This window comes from Oncorhynchus nerka, linkage group LG4, assembly GCF_034236695.1.
Source record: "Oncorhynchus nerka isolate Pitt River linkage group LG4, Oner_Uvic_2.0, whole genome shotgun sequence".
Taxonomy (NCBI): domain Eukaryota; kingdom Metazoa; phylum Chordata; class Actinopteri; order Salmoniformes; family Salmonidae; genus Oncorhynchus; species Oncorhynchus nerka.
In genome coordinates, this window is record NC_088399.1 from 43739820 (window position 1) to 43764352 (window position 24533).

General features: G+C 43.3%; 1 protein-coding gene across 1 annotated transcript in view; it reads left to right on the forward strand.

The window, feature by feature from the left end:
* Window positions 1–1360: 1360 nt before the first annotated feature.
* The window catches only part of amacr (alpha-methylacyl-CoA racemase), a 44747-nt gene continuing 21574 nt past the window's right edge, over window positions 1361–24533 (forward strand). The window contains exons 1-4 of the mRNA XM_029655429.2: window positions 1361–1559; window positions 1957–2214; window positions 4804–4947; window positions 18544–18704. Coding sequence (XP_029511289.2) covers window positions 1968–2214; window positions 4804–4947; window positions 18544–18704 — 552 coding nt within the window. The 5' untranslated portion in view covers window positions 1361–1559; window positions 1957–1967. The remainder of the gene's footprint in view (window positions 1560–1956; window positions 2215–4803; window positions 4948–18543; window positions 18705–24533) is intronic.

Genomic DNA, 24533 nt, shown 5'->3' on the forward strand with positions numbered 1-24533 from the left:
CGTGGTAGGCGTACATTTGATTTAATTTTAAATTGTGCACAAGCTAGGCAGAGATGGTAGGAGGACTCACAACTCATAAACACATCATATTTTGTCTATGTAGAGTAAGATGATGGCAAGGATCTTCAACTAGTAGACATAAACCACCTGAATATTGATATTCGATTATTCTTGAAGGCTGGGTGATTTTGAGAAAAAAGTATTGTTATAACAAGAACATTTTCAAACACAAGGCACTTGGGAAACATTGATCAGGGGTGGCCAACCCTCCTGTAGAACAAGCAAGATTTTCTTCCAGCCCTATTTCAAATGACAAAATCCAAAATGTCTTACCTTGAAAGCAGTCCACTGCCATCAACCATTAATAGTCGTATTTCCTGTGCAGAGCCAGGTTTAGTACTAACACTTCAGCTTTCCACCTGAGAACAGAGATCAGTCCCTACTTCCAACCATCCCACTGTTTCTTCCATTTGCCTGTCTCCCCATCTCATGTAATTACTGTCTGAATAAAGTGTCAAACCACCCAAAAAATATGTTTAAAAAATATTAGCATACTTAAAATGTCATCCCCCAAAGTAACAAAGCTTTCACATTTTGAGTGTTGATTTATTGTTCAAAGCATGCTGAATACGCCTGACCTGTGTTTTGTATTTGTTTTATTTTCCAGCCTGGTAATAGGCCTAAGCCATGTCAAAATACATAGAATGGCAGGAAATTAGCTTTAAAACAGTAACATTTTACTGGGGGAAGACCCTCAGATCCCCTGTCTAGGGGTTGTGCCAGGGGGAAATGAAATTCATAGAGCAACTGTCACTCCAAGCTTTCTTCAAAAGTTGTCAGCCCTGTCTCAATGGCAATGTCGGTGCTAAAATGTATCCACGATGAGTCCTCTATCTATCTCTATGACAATAGGCACAACTCTGATGTAAAGTTTTTTTTTTTTTCAAAGTTGCCGAAATGCCAATTTCGTCCACTTATATCAGTGGATTTGTAATTACCTAATTGTTACAAAACGCCTATTCGTTCAAATAAGCCCCAAATAGCGATTGAGCAATAAAAAATGTTGTTGACCAAATTCGACACTCATTGACCTCCATACAAAATGTATTTTATTGGACAGATTTTTGGCGGAGTACAACCTCTCGCTTCGCCTCTTCCTCTTTGGATAAACAATACATTCTTGTGGATATTTTGTCCCAAATGTCAGCTGAAGGATAAACCGCATACTGGTAAAGTAAGTTCAAATGTAATTCTATTCAACGTTCTGGTTTGTAAGGAACATTTACACGATTTTGCAAGCATTCGTTTCATGTTGTATACCAATTAATTGTGTATTTACAGCTGGATTAATCAGACTATGGCCTCCGATAGTACCTACAAAAAGACGCTGATGCAATGCCTTCTATTCTCTTCAAATGACTGTCCAATACGAGTTCTCCACGCTTAGTGATTTTTTTTAAAGACGTCAATTCCCATGCACCACCAGGAGTTGGACGTCACCAGGAAGTACCCGTAGTCAGAAATATTTGGTTGAGTTTTGTTGTTGTTGTCCAGCAAAGGTAGGTGTTTTCTATGAAATCGAGTTATGCCCAAACACTATAATTGAATACTTCAAACATTAGCACATGTACTGCGTGTTCGCTATTTATATAGATAGCATGTCAAAAGAGAACTTAGCCTAGATAGTGATGGAAGCAACCCTGCCAAGTGAACTATGACCCATATTCATTGTAAGTTGCCCGCGGCTGTCATTGAACAGATTTATATTGTACAAAACCCGTTATCAACCTATATTGACTGCACAGTAGCATGTAACAAAATGTAAATAATATATATATAGTTAATAAAGGTGTTCAAATGATGTAATTGATATGATAGGCTAACCGCACACTGTCACACTGAATAGCATGTTCATTACATCACATAAAATACATTAGAACACCCATCTTTCAACAGCGGTTCCATTCATGGCGCTTGCTGGTGTGCGTGTCATCGAACTTGCGGGCCTGGCCCCAGCGCCCTTTTGCGGCATGATTCTGGCTGACTTTGGCGCCAAGGTGATCCGAGTGGACCGGACCAAGGTTGCAATGGCAATGGACACGCAGGCTCGAGGCAAGCGCTCGGTGGCGATCAACCTGAAGAGCCCAGAGGGAGTAGCTGTGCTGAAAAGACTCTGCATTCAATCAGATGTCCTCCTTGAGCCCTTCCGCAAAGGTCAGATATGTTCATATTTGGCTATCTTTGAATATTTCACTTACTGAATTGTGAAAATGCCCCCTTAAAGACTAGATATATGGGGTTATTGAATGGCACTTTATTCTATAGAAACGTGGTCAATTATTGACAGGTGATAAGAGATGCGAGTCAGGGTTAAAGTTATCAACCATTTACTAAATGAAGAGAGCAACATTACATGTCCACCACGGCCTGATTGGGAGTGGATGTACTATACAGTGTAAGAAAATGCATTTGTATGCACCAGCTGGTGTTGGCCAAGTCGTAAATAAGGAAAGGATTCCCATACACAGTTTGATTGTTCCCACATGTATTCTGCCCAGAACACACGTAAAAGTGAAACGTGTGATGGAACTATAAGCCTTTGACGCATTATTGGTTTATCCATAGACCGCAATGCGTAGACCAGTGCATTTTATTTTCAGCTCAGAAATCAAAATGGAATAATTTCATACTGGATTCGGAGGGACATCTTCCAAGTGTGCAGTGCACTTGGGATACATTCCAATGTATAGTATCAGAAATTGTACCATCAATTCATAAAAGGAGACTCCTCCTTGCTAATCAAAGGAACAATCTTAGCTCTTTATTTTCATGAAGAAGCCTCTTTTAAAAAAAAAAAATGAATCATAGTTGTCCAAAAACAAATGTAGTCCACTGTTTTCCCTATTAAATGGGTCGAAGCAGCCATTCCTAAACACTGTAATTAAAACCAGAGTGAAATCAATTGCTCTCATCTGGTCTACTTCTGTGCTGAGTTACAATGTGAGTTTCTCTCCTCCTGTGGTGTAAAAAAGGTTAAGCTCTTTGCTCAGGTTAAATGCAGAAGACACATACAGGCCATGGGAGAACTGGGACATTTCCAGTTTCCAGGAATTGTGTACAGATTGTTGCGACATGGGGCCGTGCATTATAATGCTGAAATATGACGTGATGGCGGCAGGTGAATGGCATGACAATGGGCCTCAGGATCTCGGCACAATATCTGTGCATTCAAATTGCCATTGATAAAATGCAATTGTGTTCGCTGTCCATAGCTTATGCCTGCCCATACCATAACCCCACCACCACCATGGGGCACTCTGTTCACAACATTGACCGCTCGCTCACACGACGCCATACAGCCGGGATTCATCCGTGAAGAGCAGACTTCTCCAGCGTACCAGTAGCCATCGAAGGTGAGCGTTTTTCCACTGAAGTCGGTTACGACGCCAAACTGCAGTTAGGTCAAGACCATGGTGAGGATGACAAGTACGCAGATGAGCTTGCCTGAGACGGCTTCATCAGCATTCCAGGTGGCTGGTCTTAGATGATCCCACAGTTGAAGAAGCTGAATGTGGAGTGCCTGGGCTGGCGTGGTTACACATGGTCAGTGGTTCTGAGGCTGCTTGGACGTACTGCGAAATTCTCTAAAACAACGTTGGTAGTGGAAAAAAAACGTTACATTTTCGGCAACTGCTCTTCTGGACGTTCCTGCAGTCAGCATGCCAATTGCACGTTCCCTCAGCTTGAGACATATCTGGCATTGTGTTTTGTGACAAAACTGTACATTTTTTGAGTGGTCTTCTATTGTCCCCAGCACAAGGTGCAGCTATGTAACGATCATGCTGTTTAATCAGCTTCTTGATATGCCACACCTGTCCGATGGATGGATTATCTTGACAAAGGAGAAATGCGGGGATCTTTTATTTCAACTCATGAAACATGGGACCAACACTTGATGCGTTTTTATATTTTTGTTCAGTATATAATTGTAATTTTGTCAGGCTTGCCTTTCCAAATAGAATTTAATCTTTTCTGCTCATATAATTTTTAAAAAACACTTTGCTTAGTGTCTGATAGCCACTCCTATAAAAATGGTAGCCTAAAACATCCTAATAAAGGACCTTTTGAGTACATCAAAAAGGTTTGATATACCTCAACTGGTATGCCATCCAGCCCTGGAGTTTTCCCAGATTTAAAGGCTTTAATTGCATGAAGAAGCTCCTCTAATTTGTCCTTCACATTAGTCTTTCTGTACAGCTGTTAATTTTACACTTAACAGAACAAATATTCAGTTCGTGGAGATGGGAGGAGCCTGAAATGAGAACAACATATGCTTAAAGTACTTTGCTTCCTCTTTCAAAATATAGTTTGGTGATTCATTTGTAACAAGTTTCTGTACATGTTTGGTAGTATTTCTGTTGAATGTGAGCTGTACTTACTTTCCCACTTCCATCAATTCAGCTGGTGGCTGTATTGAAAGGACATTTTTCCCAGGGTTTGCACTGGTTGGTGTGTCTGATGGTCATGAGTGCAGGGTCTATAGAAAGAAATAGACCGTGCCAGACAGTGTCCCTGGACCAACCTCAACTACATGACTCAGACTTTAGTGGTTTGCAAGAAGCTTCAGGCTTTATTTGCTTTGTGGTGCATTGTCTTCTGTTTCTGTTGATGTGGTTTAAGTGTTTGGTGTTGAATAAGCTGTGCTTGGCTAATGGTACACTTTGTTACGCCTCTGTACTTTTATTCCTAATTTGAAGGTATGTAAAGTCTGTTCCTCTCCTTTAACTGTGTGTTTCTGTGTAGGAGTTATGGAGAAGCTGGGCCTGGGTCCAGAGGAGCTACTGAAGGAGAACCCTCGTCTGATCTACGCACGCCTCACTGGCTACGGCCAGAGTGGAGCCTATGCCAAGGCTGCTGGTCACGACATCAACTACCTCGCCATGTCAGGTAGAAACAACTTGACATTACGTACATCCGGGACATAAGATGTGGAACAGCTTCAGTTGAAAATCAGATCTAGAAATACACACTATTCAATGGCATATTAGTTAGGACTGATAGCACTACAATTACTGAATGGTCTCGATGGCAACCATCTCTGTGGCTGCACAATTTTTGCATCCCTTTTGATATTGTAAATATAAATTGTGCACCCCTATTGCATTTTAAAACTATGTTCTATTACATGAAGTTCCCTTTAACCTCTCTGGGATTTGTGGGACAGCCAGTGAAATTGCAGGGCGCCAAATTCAAACAACAGAAATCTCATAATTAAAATTCCTCAAACATACAAGTATTATATACCATTTTAAAGATAAACCTCTTGTTAATCCAACCACCGTGTCCAATTTCAAAGGCTTTACGGTGAAAGCACACCATGCGATTGTTAGGACAGCGCCTAGCCACAAAAACAGACATTTTCCAGCCAAGGAGATGGCTCACAAAAGTCATAAATAGCGATTAAATTAATCACTAACCTTTGATCTTCATCTGGTGGCACTCCCAGGACTACATGTTACACAATAAATGTTTGTTTTGTTCAATGAAGTCCCTCTTTATGTCCAAAAACCTCAGTTTAAATTGGTGCGTTATGTTCAGTAATGCATTGTCTCAAATAACATCCGGCCATTTGAAATAGCAGAGAGCCAAATCAAATTACAGAAATACTTATCATAAATATTGAAAGATACAAGTTTTATGTTTAGGATTAAAGAAACTTCTTGTTAATCCAGCCACTGTGTCAGATTTCAAAAAGGCTTTACCACGAAAGCAAACCATACTACACTGCTCAAAAAAATAAAGGGAACACTAAAATATCACATCCTAGATCTGAATGAATGAAATATTCTTATTAAATACTTTTTTCTTTACATAGTTGAATGCGCTGACAACAATCACACAAATTATCAATGGAAATCAAATTTATCAACCTATGGAGGTCTGGATTTGGAGTCTCACTCAAAATTAAAGTGGAAAACCACAGGCTACAGGCTGATCCAACTTTGATGTAATGTCCTTAAAACAAGTCAAAATGAGGCTCAGTTGTGTGTGTGGTGTGTGTGTGTGGCCTCCACGTGCCTGTATGACCTCCCTACAACGCCTGGGCATGCTCCTGATGAGGTGGCGGATGGTCTCCTGAGGGATCTCCTCCCAGACCTGGACAAAAGCATCCACCAACTCCTGGACAGTCTGTGGTGCAACGTGGCTTTGGTGGATGGAGCGAGACATGATGTCCCAGATGTGCTCAATTGGATTCAGGTCTGGGGAACGGGCGGGCCAGTCCATAGCATCAATGCCTTCCTCTTGCAGGAACTGCTGACACACTCTAGCCACATGAGGTCTAGCATTGTCTTGCATTAGGAGGAACCCAGGGCCAACCGCACCAGCATATGGTCTCACAAGGGGTATGAGGATCTCATCTCGGTACCTAATGGCAGTCAGGCTACCTCTGGTGAGCACATGGAGGGCTGTGCGGCCCCCCAAAGAAATGCCACCCTGGAGTTTTCCCAAATTTAAAGGCTTTAATTGCATGAAGAAGTTCCTCTAATTTGTTCTTCACACCATGACTGGGTTGTTGCCGTCTCCTGATGTACTGGCCTGTCTCCTGGTAGCGCCTCCATGCTCTGGACACTACGCTGACAGACACAGCAAACCTTCTAGCCACAGCTCGCATGGATGTTCCATCCTGGATGAGCTGCACTACCTGAGCCACTTGTGTGGGTTTTAGACTCCGTCTCATGCTACCACTAGAGTGAAAGCACCGCCAGCATTCAAAAGTGACCAAAACATCAGCCAGGAAGCATAGGAACTGAGAAGTGGTCTGTGGTCGCCACCTGCAGAACCACTCCTTTATTGGGGGTGTCTTGATAATTGCCTATAATTTCCACCTGTTGTCTATTCCATTTGCACAACAGCATGTGAAATTTATTGTCAATCAGTGTTGCTTCTTAAGTGGACAGTTTGATTTCACAGAAGTGTGATTGACTTGGAGTTACATTGTGATGTTTAAGTGTTGCCTTTAATTTTTTGAGCAGTGTGTTATCTGAGGATAGCACCCCATCAAACAAACACAGACAATCATATTTCATCCCGCCAGGCGCGACACAAAACTAATATAATAATGATAATATATATGATAATAATGAAATAATGATTCGTGCCTTACCTTTTGAAGATCTTTTGTTGGCACTCCAATATGTCCCATATTGGTCCTTTGATTAAGTCCATCGTTATATCTCCAAAATGTTTTTGGCACGTTTGATCCAGAAAAACACTGGTTCAACTTGCGCAACATAACAACAAAATATCTACCTGTAATCTTTGTCCTAACATTTCAAAAAACTTTCCTAATACAACTTTAGATATTCTTTTACGTAAATAATCGATCAAATTTAAGACGGATAAACTGCGTTCAATAGCGGATAAAAACAAAGTGGAGCGAGCTTTCAGATCACGCGCCCCAACCACAACAGTATACTTCAGTCGACCCTCGTTCTGAATGGCCTGACTTCTTCACTTCTCAAAGGAAAATCATCAACCAATTTCTAAAGACTGTTGACATCCAGTGGAAGCGATAGGAACTGCAAGCCAAGTGCTTAGAAATCTAGACTCTCATTGAAAACCCATTATAAAAGAGTGACCTAAAAGAAAAAAAGGTTTCGCCTGCCAAATAAGTTCTGTTCAGACATCATTCAAACAGTTTTAGAAACTTCAGTGTTTTCTATCCAAATCTACTAATAATATGCATATCCTAGCTTCTGGGCCTGAGTAGCAGGCAGTTTACTTTGGGCACGCTTTTCATCTGGGTGTGAAAATACTGCCCCCTAGCCTAGAGAGGTTAACCCTTAACCAACAATGGTCATGCCCCCACAGAAATCGAATTAACAAAATAAAAAATATCCCCATCAGTCTAAGATATTTTTGTTGTTGTTGCATGGGCTGCAACTCAATCCGCCGATATCGCCCTTCTGCATCTGTAGTGAAAGATGGCAAAGCTAGAGGAGTGCTTGTCAGACCATGAGACATCTCAAAAATCGGTCTTCTCATGACAACATCTGAACGGTTTGGCTTATTATCACCACTCTATTGAAAGATGATACTCTCTCGAACACTGTGGAGTTTTGCTCTAGGACGCCTCACAGGACACGTCTGAAGTTCCCCGGTATCAAAATGAATGGAAGTACAGTACCAGTCAAAATTTGGACACCTACTCATTTAAAGGGTTTTCTTTATTTGTACTATTTTATACATTGTAGAATAGTAGTGAAAACAAACTATGAAATAACACACATGGAATCATGTAGTAACCAAAAAAGTGTTAAACAAATATACAGAGGGGCAAAAAAGTTTTTAGTCAGCCACCAATTGTGCAAGTTCTCTCACTTAAAAAGATGAGAGAGGCCCGTAATTTTCATCATATGTACACTTCAACTATGACAGACAAAATGAAAATCCAGAAAATCACATTGTAGGATTTTTTAATGAATTTATTTGCAAATTATGGTGGAAAATAAGTATTTGGTCACCTACAAACAAGCAAGATTTCTGGCTCTCACAGACCTGTAACTTCTTCTTTAAGAGGCTCCTCTGTCCTCCACTCGTTACCTGTATTAATGGCACCTGTTTGAACTTGTTATTGGTATAAAAGACACCTGTCCACAACCTCAAACAGTCACACTCAACTCCACTATGGCCAAGACCAAAGAGCTGTCAAAGGACACCAGAAACAAAATTGTAGACCTGCACCAGGCTGGGAAGACTGAATCTGCAATAGGTAAGCAGTTTGGTTTGAAGAAATCAACTGTGGGAGCAATTGTTAGGAAATGGAAGACATACAAGACCACTGATAATCTCCCTCGATCTGGGGCTCCACGCAAGATCTCACCCCGTGGGGTCAAAATGATCACAAGAACGGTGAGCAAAAATTCCAGAACCACACGGGGCGACCTAGTGAATGACCTGCAGAGAGCTGGGACCAAAGTAACAAAGCCTACCATCAGTAACACACTACGCCGCCAGGGACTCAAATCCTGCAGTGCCAGACGTGTCTCCCTGCTTAAGCCAGTACATGGCCAGGCCCATCTGAAGTTTGCTAGAGAGCATTTGGATGATCCAGAAGAAGATTGGGAGAATGTCATATGGTCAGATGAAACCAAAATATTACATTTTGATAAAAACTCAACTCGTCGTGTTTGGAGGACAAAGAATGCTGAGTTGCATCCAAAGAACACCATACCTACTGTGAAGCATGGGGGTGGAAACATCATGCTTTGGGGCTGTCTTTCTGCAAAGGGACCAGGACGACTGATCCGTGTAAAGGAAAGAATGAATGGGGCCATGTATCGTGAGATTTTGAGTGAAAACCTCCTTCCATCAGCAAGGGCATTGAAGATGAAACGTGGCTGGGTCTTTCAGCATGACAATGATCCCAAACACACCGCCCGGGCAACGAAGGAGTGGCTTCGTAAGAAACATTTCAAGGTCCTGGAGTGGCCTAGCCAGTCTCCAGATCTCAACCCTCAGTCCCAAAACATCACTGCTCTAGAGGAGATCTGCATGGAGGAATGGACCAAAATACCAGCAACAGTGTGTGAACCTTGTGAAGACTTACAGAAAACGTTTGACCTCTGTCATTGCCAACAAAGGGTATATTTCAAAGTATTGAGAAACTTTTGTTATTGACCAAATACTTATTTTCCACCATAATTTGCAAATTCATTACAAATCCTACAATGTGATTTTCTGGATTTTTTTTTTTTTTCTTATTTTGTCTGTCATAGTTGAAGTGTACCTATGGTGAAAATTACAGGCCTCATCTTTTTAAGTGGGAGAACTTGCAAAATTGGTGGCTGACTAAATACTTTTTTGCCCCACTGTATTTCAGATTCTTCAAAGTAGCCACCCTTTGCCTTGATGTCAGCTTTGCACACTCTTGGCATTCTCTCAACCAGCTTCACCTGGAATGCTTTTCCAACAGTCTTGAAGGAGTTCCCACATATGCTGAGCACTTGGCTGCTTTTCCTTCACTCTGCGGTCCAACTCATCCCAAACCATCTCAATTGGATTGAGGTCGGGTGATTGTGGAGGCCAGGTCGTCTGATGCAGCACTCGATCACTCTCCTTCTTGGTCAAATGGCACTTACATAGCCTGGAGGTGTGTTGAAAAACAAATTATAGTCCTACTAAGCTCAAACAAAATGGGATGGCTTATTGTTACAGAATGCTGTTGTAGCCATGCTGGTTAAGTGTGCCTTGAATTCTAAATATGTTACCAGCAAAGCACCATCACACCGCCGCCTCCATGCTTCACGGTGGGAACCACACATGCGGAGATCATCCATTCACCTACTCTGTATCTCACAAAGACACGTGGTTGGAACCAAAAATCTCAAATTTGGACTCATCAGACCAAAGGACAGTTTTCCACTGGTCTAATGTCCATTTGCTTGGGAAACACAAGCAAGTCTCTTCTTATTATTGGTGTCCTTTTAGTAGTGGTTTCCTTGCAGCAATTTGACCATGACTGCTTGATTCACGCAGTCTCCTCTGAACAGTTTGTCTGTTACTTGAACTCTGTGAAGAATTTATTTGGGCTGCAGTCTGATGTGCAGTTAATTATAGATGTCTGAGGCTGGTAACTCTAATGAACTTTTCCTCTGCAGCAGAGAACTCTGGGTCTTCCTACCCTGTGGCAGTCCTTATGAGAGCAAGTTTCATCATAGCTCTTTTTACGACTGCACTTGAGGAAACTTTCAAAGATCTTAAATTTTCCAGATTGACTGACCTTCATGTCTTTAAAGTAATGATGGACTGTCGTTACTCTGCTTATTTGAGCTTTTCTTGCCATAAAATGGACTTGGTCTTTTACCAAATAGGGCTATATTCTGGATACCACCCCTACCTTGTCACAACACAACTGATTGGCTCAAAAAAAAAAAAAAAATCCACATTCACTTTTAACCAGGGACACCTGTTAATTGAAATTTACATTTACATTTAAGTCATTTAGCAGACGCTCTTATCCAGAGCGACTTACAAATTGGTGCTTTCACCTTATGACATCCAGTGGAACAGCCACTTTACAATAGTGCATCTAGGTCTTTTAAGGGGGGGGGAGAAGGAATACTTTATCCTATCCTAGGTATTCCTTAAAGAATACCTAGGAGCTGGTTGAGAGAATGCCAAGTGTGCAAAGCCGTCATCAAGGCTACTTTTAAATAATCTCAAATATATATTTAGATTTTAACAATATTTTGGTTACTACATAATTCCATATGTTATTTCATAGTTTTGATTATTCTACAATGTAGAAAATAGTATTAACAAATTTAAGAAAAACCATGGAATGAACAAGTGTCCACAGTTTTTTCACTGGTACTGCAGTGGCAAGAAAAAGTATGTGAAACCTTTGGAATTACCTGGATTTCTGCATAAATTGGTCATGAAATTTGATTTCATCTAAGTCACAAAAAGAAACACATTGTGCTTAAACTAATAACACACAAATTATTGTATTTTTCTTGTCTGTATTGAATACATCATTTTAAACATTCAGTGTAGGTTGGAAAAAGTATGTGAACCCCTAGGCTAATGACTTCTCCAAAAGCTAATTGGAGTCAGCTAACCTGGAGTCCAATCAATGAGATGAGAATAGAGATGTTGGTTAGAGCTGCCTTGCCCTATTTAACAAAATAAAACAAAAAAAGTTTTATTTACATTTTTTATTTTAAGTTTGCTATTCATGAGAAGCATTGCCTGATGTGAACCATGCTTCGAACAAAAGATCTCAGAAGACCTAAGATTAAGAATTGTTGACTTGCATAAAGCTGGAAAGGATTACAAAAGTATCTCTATAGTATCTATGCGGACCAAAGGTGCCACTAGGTTTTATTCCTGTCAATGTCCGTCCATGCAGTAGGGCTATATGAGTCCAAAAAGCTGGACATCATCACCAAGATGTGTCCTTTGATGCTTGCAAATCAAAGGCAGCTCTGGAATGCCTTGGCTGTGAACAGCATTGCTGAGGATGAGGAGTGATATGGAAGAGCACTGAAGTTTTAAAAATGAAACTTAGAAATAAAAATGTTACTTAACTATTCAGCATTTTATCAATTGTAGCTAAATGTCATTTGTGTCCTCTTATATATATGCACATGTAACTGCTGTATGCTTTAAAATGACTTCTTAAAGCTATTATTTATTCAATTGTCTGTAAGTGTCTTTAAAACAGTCTATACAAATAATTGAATTTGCAATATGTTCAATTTTTATAATTAGTATTACCCTATGGTCCAATTCATCATTATATATTACAAGCTAGGTCCTCATTTTATGTACTTCAAACAATTGCTGTGCTGCTTTTCACATTTATTCTTATAACAAGACATCGGCTAGTTATAAAACACAGTATGTAATGTGACTGTCTCCATGTAAATGCAAATGGTATCTTAGTGGAAGACACACAGGATTCAGTTTCAACTCTATTACACTGCTAGTAATAGCATACATGAGAATTATAGTAAACTAACAAATGAAAATGGCAGATACTGCTCTTTGGTATTACCCTGCAATTTGTAACATCATGCCAAGGAAGAAGGCAGTAACTGTCGTTTAAGGGTGCGATCGCGAACGGCATTGTTTTCCTTACAATCTGTGTCTATCGCAACATTAACTTTCTAGCAACCTGTTTTCGTATTTGCATGTCTGTCATCAACCGGAAATTTAACTTTAAAAAAACAACTAAATCACTAAAAATGACGGCGCCAACGCGGCCACGACTTTTCACTGTGAAGGGGGTTGGATCTGGTAATACGGATTCGAACATGTCCTTGCACTTTTAAAGCGATTATGTCGAGGTGCGTGAAATAAGTAAACAGCAGATATGTTTGGTGTTTTGATGCTGTGAAATTTGAGAATTTGCTCATCTGAGAGCTATTCCCGTCATGATGACTTGGCTGGTACAGGCCGAACACAGCCGTGGAGCAGGAGCTCGAATGATTGCTCTCTGTCTCATGGAAATTGTTGCACTGTTTAGCTGTGTATATAGTCCGCTAACTAGTTGGTTGTTTTATCTTGTTTCTACCGATGTAATTAATATGGAAATGGCCCTATCTGCTTGCTAGCTAGTCTTGTCAGCCACGAAAAGTTTGTTTGTGTGTGGTTTTAAATTTGGGCTGCGCTTGCGACGCGTCAACCTCAACTGTCACGTTCACAAGCAAGCCATACAGACAACCAGCTAACTAGCCACAGAAATGGAGATTCAAGTAATTTGTGTTTTTCTTTTCGGCTTATGTCATGATTTGTCATGTTTACTAGGCACAGATATTCATAGGCTATACATTGCCTGGTTTTCAGTTTGACATTTGACAGTTTAGCTTAGTTTGGGAACCGCTGCCCTAAAAGGTGATTATTTGGAAGAGAGCATGGGAATCAGCTGTCAGCGAATATGCACTTCCAACATGAATAGTGGGAGGCCTGTTTGCTGCCGTTTACTGAGACTTGGCTGGATGACAGAGTCCCGGACAGGGAAGTCGGCCGGCTTCACACTGGTCAGAGCGGACTGTGATCTGACCGTCACAGGGAAACATCACGGCGGTGGCATCTGCCTGCTTGTCAGGGACCAGTGGTGTAGATCGATCCTGGTAAGAGAGCGACTCGGTACCCCCGACACAAAGTGGCACTTCATCGCTAGACACTTTTTCTCAAAAATTGAGTACATTTTCTCTCTAGGTACCAGCTTTCTGCTGATGCACATGGGGTGCTCCTCCCCATCGTATCTGGGACAGAACGGCGCCTAGTCCCGTATCACACGCATCCATCTGGACCACCATCGACACCTGAAAATCGGGCATTACGAGATTCGGATGGGAGCACAGAGCTTCCTTCAGACAGCTGAATGCCGCTTCTGTCTCGTTCGTCCATTTCACTGTTTTCGGGAGGTGGGCCCTGGTTAGATCGGTGAGGGGGGAAGCTATAGCCGCAAAGTTGGGGATAAATCAGCTATATAGTATCCTGCCAGTCCCAGGAAGGACTTGACCTGTGTCTTGGTGCGTGGAACGGGCCAGTCGCGTTCTGCTTGAACCTTCCTCTCCTGGGGCTTGACGTTCCCCTGTCCGATCAAATACCCCAGGTACTCCACCTCCTCTACTTCTCGATCGATGTTGGTCCATACGGTTGGATACCGCTTTGTCCCCATGAACACAGGAAATGGACATCCCCCTACCCCTTTCGGGCCTCCTGGTTCAGCAGGCTCGTGGTTACGAGTGTAACCATACTTCCGGAGTACAATAGTGCTTCTGTGTCGTGTCCGCCAACCTTCACCGGGACCATGGTTGCAGTTGATTCGGGGTGTGCCCAACAGGAGGTGACAGTTCACGGCGTGACCCACCTCGCCTCCAGGGCTTGCTGATGGCCCCGAGTCCTCTCGACTCGGGCAATGCCAGGCAATATGCCCCCGGGAGCCACACTCAAAACACCTCCTTTGGTCTCCTTCTACCTGGGGTCGTCGGTGGCAGGCCGACCCTACCCCAGCTGTCTCTCCACGGGTTTGCGGTCCTTTGGCCCTGCCGACTGTCGGTTCGGGGTACACAGCGGTGGGGCTGTCCTTCCTTCCCCTCAAACTGGTCGCCGACTCTGCCCGGCTCCCACTCAGCAGTGCCTGAGTGTTCTGATGCGTCTCCACTGCTTCCAGGAGGCCCTCCAAGGTCTGGGATGCGCATAGGCTCGCTTCCTTCTTCATGTTGTGGGGTAGCGCCCGTAAGAAGCGATCCAGGACCACTTTGTCGAGAATGGAGAGGGTGGATACATCGGTTGGTAGCCATGCCCTGGTAAACCCTCAGTAGTTCGCTCATCTGGGCTCGGGGGGATGCATCGGCTACGAACCTCCAGTCGTGGAACCGTTGAGCCCGATGGGCCAGGCTGTACCTGTTCCCCGCCTGTTCGTCATTCAGGTCCCAATACGCCTTTTGGGCATTCCCAGAGAGGAACGGGGCCAGCAGACTGGCCCACTTCGGCCTTGGCCATCCTTCCTGTAGAGCTGTCCGTTCAAACGTACAGAGGTAGGTTTCAACGTCATTGTCTTCCGTTAGTTTGAGTAAAAACTGGTTGATGTGATTTAGGAGAAGCTCCTCCTTGCAGCTTCCTGATTTCCTCAATGAGGTGGACGTTTTGTAATCGCTGTTCCTCCATGCTGGTGCTGCGTAAGCGTCAACCCTGATCTGACCACGTTATCAGATTTCCTGCATTCTCTACCACTTGTGGCAGACCAGGGGGTTTGGTCAAGATGTTTACACAGATCAGACACGGACAGTGTATGATTAGCTCGGTTTCAAGGGTGTTTATTAAATAAGAAATCAAAAGAAAAGGATAGGTCTCCCTCATGAGACCCTCTCCGGGATACCGTCTTCTGGGCTCCGGGTCTTGCTGTATCCTGTCGGGCACACAAACTCGACTCCCTCGTCTTAGCTCGGGCACCGTCTCCAACTACACGGATGTCACCTTACTTCCCCCAGTCCTCCTCTGTGTGCTGCCATTCTGGCACCTTATGGGGCTTGTACAGCTGGTGAGCAATCAGCCCTTCGAGGCCTGGCACGTCCAGCAGATGGAGTCATCGCCTCATGATGTATACTCCGTCTGTCACCAGGCCTCAACGAGTCTCCCCCTGGTGTCTGACCTGCTGTACGCCACAATATATATATATTTATATGTAGATAATATTTAAGTATAATATAATTATACTTTTTGAATGAATAATTTAGTCAAATTTACTACAATTTAAAATCTAGTTTTTGTTGTTGAGTGTTAACTGTTTTTGATAGTGAGTGTTTTTACACAATGGAAGACTAAATTAGTGTAATTCCTATTGACATGAATGTGGTGTCATGTTTACATTTGTTGTTATTTAGCCTACACTCTTATCCAGAGCGACTTACAGTAGTGAGTGCGTACATCTTCATACTTTTTTTCATACTGGTCCTTCGGGGGAATCAAACCCACAACCCTGGTGTTGCAAGTGCCATGCTCTACCAACTGAACTATGTGGGACACTATATTAAAGAAAAGGTTGTGCTCTTTTAAAACTAAGTTAACTTGTCATTTGTTCTTTGTTTTTGAGCTGTCTGTTTTGAAATGTGTGAGAAAATTACCTCCGTTGAAAATTCTCAGTAATCTACAGCAGAATTCTATTTAAGTGAAAATTCCAGAGAAGCCGGTGTTTGGAGAATATATTGGCACAGGTGTTGTTAGCCCCGACGCGAAGTCGAGGGCCGGCAAACCGTGGCAATACCTGCTTTGAGGGCTTTATCACTTTTTTATACAACTGGTTACTAACATATTCAAATAATGATTGACATATTTTCATTAATTTGTATTTTTATGAATTTATTCATACTATTTCATCCTTCCACAAGATATAGTCCTGACACAAATCTAGGGTTGCTACCCAAACCGGCTGGTCATTTGCCAGAGACGCGACCCAGTCGTTCGTTCTAAATGTTACATTGCCATACTGGCTGGCAACGTTCTTATCCCTTGCTTGCGAGCTAGCCAAGATTCTACCTGGCATAGAAAATGTGCTCTCTCGTCAGGACATTGTTTAGAGGAGCTAGCCAACAACACAGCTAACACAATCACTTCAAACTGTAGCTGGAAAGACTGCAAACTAGCTGCACTTTTGTTTAGTTTGACCCTTTTTTCAATTGACATTTCTTTGTATATATCCACAAAAATGATGCCAGCTGATTCATTATTTCGACTGGCTGAGAAACGCTGCTTCCTGTCCTGACACGTTCATTACTATGGGACAGCTGGAGATCAAATTATTGAAACAATGTTGCAAATGTCAGCGAGACAGACAGCGAGGTTTATGGGAGATAATGTCAGGATGCTTTTTATAGTGGAGATCAAGTTTGTAAATTGCCTGGCTGGGCTGATGAGAAAGTGGATTGCGCAGTCAGATGAAACAGCAAATAGGCATTTTAAACATCATAGATTTTGCCGGTGGTAACTTGTGGAAAAGACACCAGCTGGAATGCAATTTTGATCAAAACATCAAGAGAGACTCTAGCTTGGCTTCCTGATATCACCTTTCATCTCATATTAATCCTGTCCATCTATGACAGTGTTGTTTTGTTTAAAATATATGAATTATTTTAGATTTAATGGCTAAATCCAAATGTGCTATAGTGAAGAAACCACTTTCTCCTGCTGCACTACGATGTAAGGATTGCATACATGTGCATTGTCAGTGGCTATGACATAGGGTTCAGCCAGGAGTTGATAGACAGTCGCAAGAGCAAATGAAATGGTAGGAGGGACATCCCAACTTTTTAGATTTCACTGTTTAAGAAGTATTTAATCCTAAGAAACCTACATACACATTGTTTGAAGTACAATAGACCAACATAGCTACTGTAGTAGGTCAAAGCTGTGTGATGGAAAACCTTGGTAGAGCATAGATGGAGTAGGCATTGTGGTGTTCATGGGAATTTCCTTTTTCAACTTCAGACAAATGCCTACTTCTCACTTAAAATGTATTTTTTTGTTTTTAAGTACACTACATGACCAAAAGTATGTGGACACTGGTCGAACATCTCGTTCAAAAATCAAGGGCATTAATATGGAGTTGGTCACCCCTTTGCAGCTATAATAGCCTCCATTCTTCTGTGAAGGCTCTCTACTAGATGTTGGAACATTGCTGCGGGGACTTGCTTCCATTCAGCCTTGAGCATTAGTGAGGTCGGTCACTGACGTTGGGTGATTAGGCCTGGCTCGCAGTCGGCATTCCAATTCATCCCAAAGGTGTTCGATGGGGTTGAGGTCAGAGCTCTGTGCAGGCCAGTTAAGTTCTTCCACACCGATCTCAACAAGTCATTTCTGTTAAAAAAAATCATACAATGTGATTTTCTGGATTTTTGTTTTAGATTCCGTCTCTCACAGTTGAAGTGTACCTATGATAAAAATTTACAGACCTCTACATGCTTTGTAAGTAGGAAAACTTGCAAAATCGGCAGTGTATCAAATACTTGTTCTCCCCACTGTACACCAGCGGAACCCATCCAACTTGAAGGAGCTGGAGCAGTTTTGCCTTGAAGAATGGACAAAAATCCCAGTGGCTAGATGTACCAGACTTACCCCAAGAGACTTGCAGCTGTAATTGCTGCAAAAGGTGGCTCTACAAAGTATTGACTTTGGGGGAGTGAATAGTTATGCACTCTCAAGTTTTCTGTCTTATTTCTTATTTGTTTCACAATAAAACATATTTTGCATCTTCAAAGTGGTAGGCATGTTGTGTAAATCAACTGATACAAACCCCCCCCAAAAAATCTATTTTAATTCTAGGTCATAAGGCAACAAAGTAGGAAAAATGCCAAGGGATTGAATACTTTCGCAAGCCACTGTAAGGACTTATCATTTAGACTAGATTTGTTTTAGATCATTTACTTTGTTTATGTTTTATACCATGGTCCATACAGACATTAAGAAAGGATGATGTATCCTCCTCCATCTCTGCTTCTCACTCCATGTATTCCTCTCCTCCTGTGTCAGGCTTGTTGTCCATGCTGGGCCGGAGCCACGAGAAGCCCTACGCTCCTCTGAACCTGTTGGCTGACTTTGCAGGCGGGGGTCTGACCTGTGCCCTCGGGGTGGTCCTGGCCCTGCTGGAGAGGACCAGGTCGGGAATAGGGCAGGTCGTTGACACCAGCATGGTGAGTACGAGATCACATCAGCTCAGTTGAGGTCTGAGCAGATTCATAAGCGACATTTATACCCACAGTGCTGTTCACAGTACGCTGCCAGGCATCAACAACACCTACAGTACTGTTTTCTGTACACCTCCATATCCTCTAAAGGCTTGTACATTGCAGCATACAGATTTTTGCCTGAAGAATGCCGTAGGATATAATGTATATTTAACATTTAACATTACATTTAAGTCATTTAGCAGACGCTCTTATCCAGAGCGACTTACAAATTGGTGCTTTCACCTTATGACATCCAGTGGAACAGCCACTTTACAATAGTGCATCTAGGTCTTTTAAGGGGGAGGGGGAGAAGGATTACTTTATCCTATCCTAGGTATTCCTTAAAGAGGTGGGGTTTCAGGTGTCTCCGGAAGGTGGTGATTGACTCCGCTGTCCTGGCGTCGTGAGGGAGTTTGTTCCACCATTGGGGGGCCAGAGCAGCGAACAGTTTTGACTGGGCTGAGCGGGAACTGTACTTCCTCAGTGGTAGGGAGGCGAGCAGGCCAGAGGTGGATGAACGCAGTGCCCTTGTTTGGGTGTAGGGCCTGATCAGAGCCTGGAGGTAGTGAGGTGCCGTTCCCCTCACAGCTCCGTAGGCAAGCACCATGGTCTTGTAGCGGATGCGAGCTTCAACTGGAAGCCAGTGGAGAGAGCGGAGGAGCGGGGTGACGTGAGAGAACTTGGGAAGGTTGAACACCAGACGGGCTGCGGCGTTCTGGATGAGTTGTAGGGGTTTAATGGCACAGGCAGGAGCCCAGCCAACAGCGAGTTGCAGTAATCCAGACGGGAGATGACAAGTGCCTGGATTAGGACCTGCGCCGCTTCCTGTGTGAGGCAGGGTCGTACTCTGCGGATGTTGTAGAGCATGAACCTACAGGAACGGGCCACCGCCTTGATGTTATTTGAGAACGACAGGGTGTTGTCCAGGATCACGCCAAGGTTCTTAGCGCTCTGGGAGGAGGACACAATGGAGTTGTCAACCGTGATGGCGAGATCATGGAACGGGCAGTCCTTCCCGGGAGGAAGAGCAGCTCCGTCTTGCCGAGGTTCAGCTTGAGGTGATGATCCGTCATCCACACTGATATGTCTGCCAGACATGCAGAGATGCGATTCGCCACCTGGTCGTCAGAAGGGGAAAGGAGAAGATTAATTGTGTGTCGTCTGCATAGCAATGATAGGAGAGACCATGTGAGGTTATGACAGAGCCAAGTGACTTGGTGTATAGCGAGAATAGGAGAGGGCCTAGAACAGAGCCCTGGGGGACACCAGTGGTGAGAGCACGTGGTGAGGAGACGGATTCTCACCACGCCACCTGGTAGGAGCGACCTGTCAGGTAGGACGCAATCCAAGCGTGGGCCGCGCCGGAGATGCCCAACTCGGAGAGGGTGGAGAGGAGGATCTGATGGTTCACAGTATCGAAGGCAGCCGATAGGTCTAGAAGGATGAGAGCAGAGGAGAGAGAGTTAGCTTTAGCAGTGCGGAGCGCCTCCGTGATACAGAGAAGAGCAGTCTCAGTTGAATGACTAGTCTTGAAACCTGACTGATTTGGATCAAGAAGGTCATTCTGAGAGAGATAGCGGGAGAGCTGGCCAAGGACGGCACGTTCAAGAGTTTTGGAGAGAAAAGAAAGAAGGGATACTGGTCTGTAGTTGTTGACATCGGAGGGGGATCGAGTGTAGGTTTTTTCAGAAGGGTGCAACTCTCGCTCTCTTGAAGACGGGAGGGACGTAGCCAGCGGTCAGGGATGAGTTGATGAGCGAGGTGAGGTAAGGGAGAAGGTCACCGGAGATGGTCTGGAGAAGAGAGGAGGGGATAGGGTCAAGCGGGCAGGTTGTTGGGCGGCCGGCCGTCACAAGACGCGAGATGTCATCTGGAGAGAGAGGGGAGAAAGAGGTCAGAGCACAGGGTAGGGCAGTGTGAGCAGAACCAGCGGTGTCGTTTGACTTAGCAAACGAGGATCGGATGTCGTCGACCTTCTTTTCAAAATGGTTGACGAAGTCATCTGCAGAGAGGGAGGAGGGGGGGAGGGGGAGGAGGATTCAAGAGGGAGGAGAAGGTGGCAAAGAGCTTCCTAGGGTTAGAGGCAGATGCTTGGAATTTAGAGTGGTAGAAAGTGGCTTTAGCAGCAGAGACAGAGGAGGAAAATGTAGAGAGGAGGGAGTGAAAGGATGCCAGGTCTGCAGGGAGGCGAGTTTTCCTCCATTTCCGCTCGGCTGCCCGGAGCCCTGTTCTGTGAGCTCGCAATGAGTCGTCGAGCCACGGAGCGGGAGGGGAGGACCGAGCCAGCCTGGAGGATAGGGGACATAGAGAGTCAAAGGATGCAGAAAGGGAGGAGAGGAGGGTTGAGGAGGCAGAATCAGGAGATAGGTTGGAGAAGGTTTGAGCAGAGGGAAGAGATGATAGGATGGAAGAGGAGAGAGTAGCGGGGGAGAGAGTAACAGTAGATAATTTAACAGTAGATAACACTGTGACATTGAACAAGGGCACTCAACAACAGCAGAAACTTCCAAACTGTTTTTTTCTTTCCTACCCCTTTAACCTGAACACTGCTCAGACACAGAAATCACAACACAATCAGCATGTCTTGTGGTTAGCTCAGTACAGTCTCACAACACTTTGTAAAATCCCAGATCAATTCCATCACTAAACAGTAAAGAGTACTGTATCTGTGATATTTTTAAGCATTCTCATGTACAGTAGCATGTGAATTTTAAATGCCATTCATGTCCAGTATGGAGATTAGGTGGGATGTAAGATGTGCTCAGTACTTGACTTAGGCAAGAGCTCACCTGAACTGAGTACTTGCACCTCGTATAGTATTGAGGAGTTCCTGCACCTAAATATACAGAACCAAAATATAAACGCAACAACTTCAACAATTTTACTGAGTTATGGTTCATAAAGAAAGGAGTCAATTGAAATAATTTCATTAGGCCCTAATCTATGGATTTTACATGACTGCAAAGGGGCTCCGCCATGGGTGGGCCTGGGAGAACATAGAGAACATAGTCTCACCAACTTGGGAGCCAGGCCCAGCAAATCAGATATTTTTTTCCCCACAAAAGTGCATTATCACAGACAAATACTCCTAATTTTCATCAGCTGTCAGGGTGGCTGGTCTCAGACGAACCCGCAGGTGAAGAAGCCGGATGTGGAGGTTGTGATTTTGAGGCCGGTTGGGCGTACTGCACAATTCTCTAAAACCGCGTTTGGTAGAGAAATGAACGTTCAGTTGTCTGGCAACAGCTCTGGTGGACATGTCTCAAGTTGAGGGAGCTTGCAATTGGCATGCTGACTGCAGACATCTGTGGGGTTGCGTAACAAATCTACACATTTTATAGTATCCTTTTGTCCCCAGCACAAGGTGCACCTGTGTAATGAGCATGCTGTTTAATCAGCTTCTTGATATGCCTTACCTGTCAGGTGGATGGATTATCTTGGCAAAGGAGAAATACTAACAGGGATGTAAACTAATTTGTGCACCAAATTTGAGAGAAATAATCTTTTTGTGCACATGGAACATTTCTGTGATATTTTATGTCCGCTCACGAAACATGGGACCAACACTTTCCATTTTGCGCTTATATTTTTGTTCAGTACATAAACGATATCAGCACTTAAAATGAGTACCAGCACCTACTTCGGTCCAAGTCAAGCACTAGATGTGGTTTTATTGACTTTTGCCGCACCTCACTGTGTCATATTTTTATTAGATCCCTCGACGCCGTGATGCCTGAAGCACAATTTTCAATGAATATATTAACGTCCCCTCCATGATCGCTGTAAACATTACATTTTTCCTAAGGCTTGTACTTCTCTTTTTCCTCCAGGGATTGTTAGTACTTTTCCATAGCTTTTCTAAAGTTAGTGACCCCAATTTTAAGGCTAATACTGTGTATTAAGGAGATCTCCAAATGTACCCCTCCAAATAATTAGACTGTTTAAGTTACAGGAAATATCCTATTGTAGCTATTAAAATGCATTCTGTAAACCAGCAAAGACATAATTATTTTTATGTAGACAGCATCTGTAGGCATACAAATTGTATACAAGCAGCCGGCTACTTCCTGTTCATGCCTGTGATGTAGAGGATTGATGCTTTATCAGTAAGGAGTACATGTAATATGCTGATAACTGCCTCTGAGGGGCCATGACAATCACATCGTTATTGTTGGTCTGCAAGGCAATTATCCCTGACATTCTGTTCAATGGCAACCATTTCAAAAGATTCCCTTAACCTATCGCCACAGGCAATCAAAACCAGGCAAATATGAACACAACTGTGAGGGGTCACACTGACTGCCGATAGGTACTTAGCACAGTAGGAGAAAATTCCTTCTCTTGCTAGAACAAAAGACACCACTTGCTGCGTACTGACCGAGTACAAACGAACCAGACGTTTCAAAATGTAGAATCGTCTGCCTGTCGGTGGCCAGCAAAGCCAATCAAAGAGCACTACTGTCTGCGTGAGGTTAAAAGGAAAAAAAGCGGCACTTTTCCCGGTGTAATCCACCACCTTTTTCCTTTCCTTATGACTTTTTTTTTTGTACTGTCCTTTCTCTGCCATTTTATGAATGTGTTATTCAATGTGGGTCTACGGGCTGTAGTAGTAAAGGCCAAATTCAATATATCAAATGTATATATTTTTGGGGGGAACACTTAAAGGGGTCCTAAAATTCTAAATCAAATAGCTAAATGAATCATGGTATGACCATCTAAAAACAATTCCATATGTCACCCCCAACGGCATAGACTCATGGGAATTAACACAAAATAGGTAGCTAGCTATTTACCTAGGTGTCTGACTCTCGTCAGCTAACAGGCAGCTGCTTCATTCAAAAACATATCCATAGTGATTTAATTATAATGTTACTCGCTAAGCTAGTTGTGGCCATCTGGCTAGTATCAACAAAGGCTTACTACAAATTCTAGCTAGCTAGCAACCACACTAACGCATCTGGCTAGTTAGCTAACATTGGCTATCTAGCTACAAATTTTAAGCAGGCAAAAATAACGGTACTGACATTTTGGGGTCTGGAGGATTTTAACGAGGCTGACGGTGGAAGATCTATGTTAACAGCAAAAAATGTACTGCCGACACTCTTGTCAGAGGTGCTAAACTGTTATTGACCTATATCCATCCTGCCCTGCCTTTCAGTATTTGAAAGCCAAGTTAATAAACAGATCACTGACCATTTTGAATTCCACCGTACCTTCTCCACTATGCAATCTGGTTTCCGAGCTGGTCATGGGTGCACCTCAGCTACACTCATGGTCCTAAATTATATCATATCCGACATTGATAAAAGACAGTACTGTGCAGCCGTCTTCATCGACCTGGCCAAGGCTTTTGACTCTGTCAATCACAGCATTCTTATCGGCAAACTCAACAGCCTTGGTTTCTCCAATGACTGCCTCGCCTGTTCACCAACTACTTCTCAAATAGAGTTCAGTGTGTCAAATCGGAGAGCCTGTTGTCCGGACCTCTGGCAATCTCTATGGGGGTGCCACAGGGTTCAATTCTCGGGCCGACTATTTTCTCTGTATAAATCAATGATGTCGCTCTTGCTGCTGGTGATTCTCTGATCCACCTCCACGCAGACGACACCATTCTGTATACTTCTTTGGACACTGTGTTAACTAACCTCCAGACAAGATTCAATGCCATACAACTCTTCTTCCATGGCCTCCAACTGCTCTTAAATGCAAGCTAAACTAAATGCATGATCTTCAACCGATCGCTGCCCACACCTACCCACCCGTCCAGCATCACTACTCTGGCCGGTTCTGACT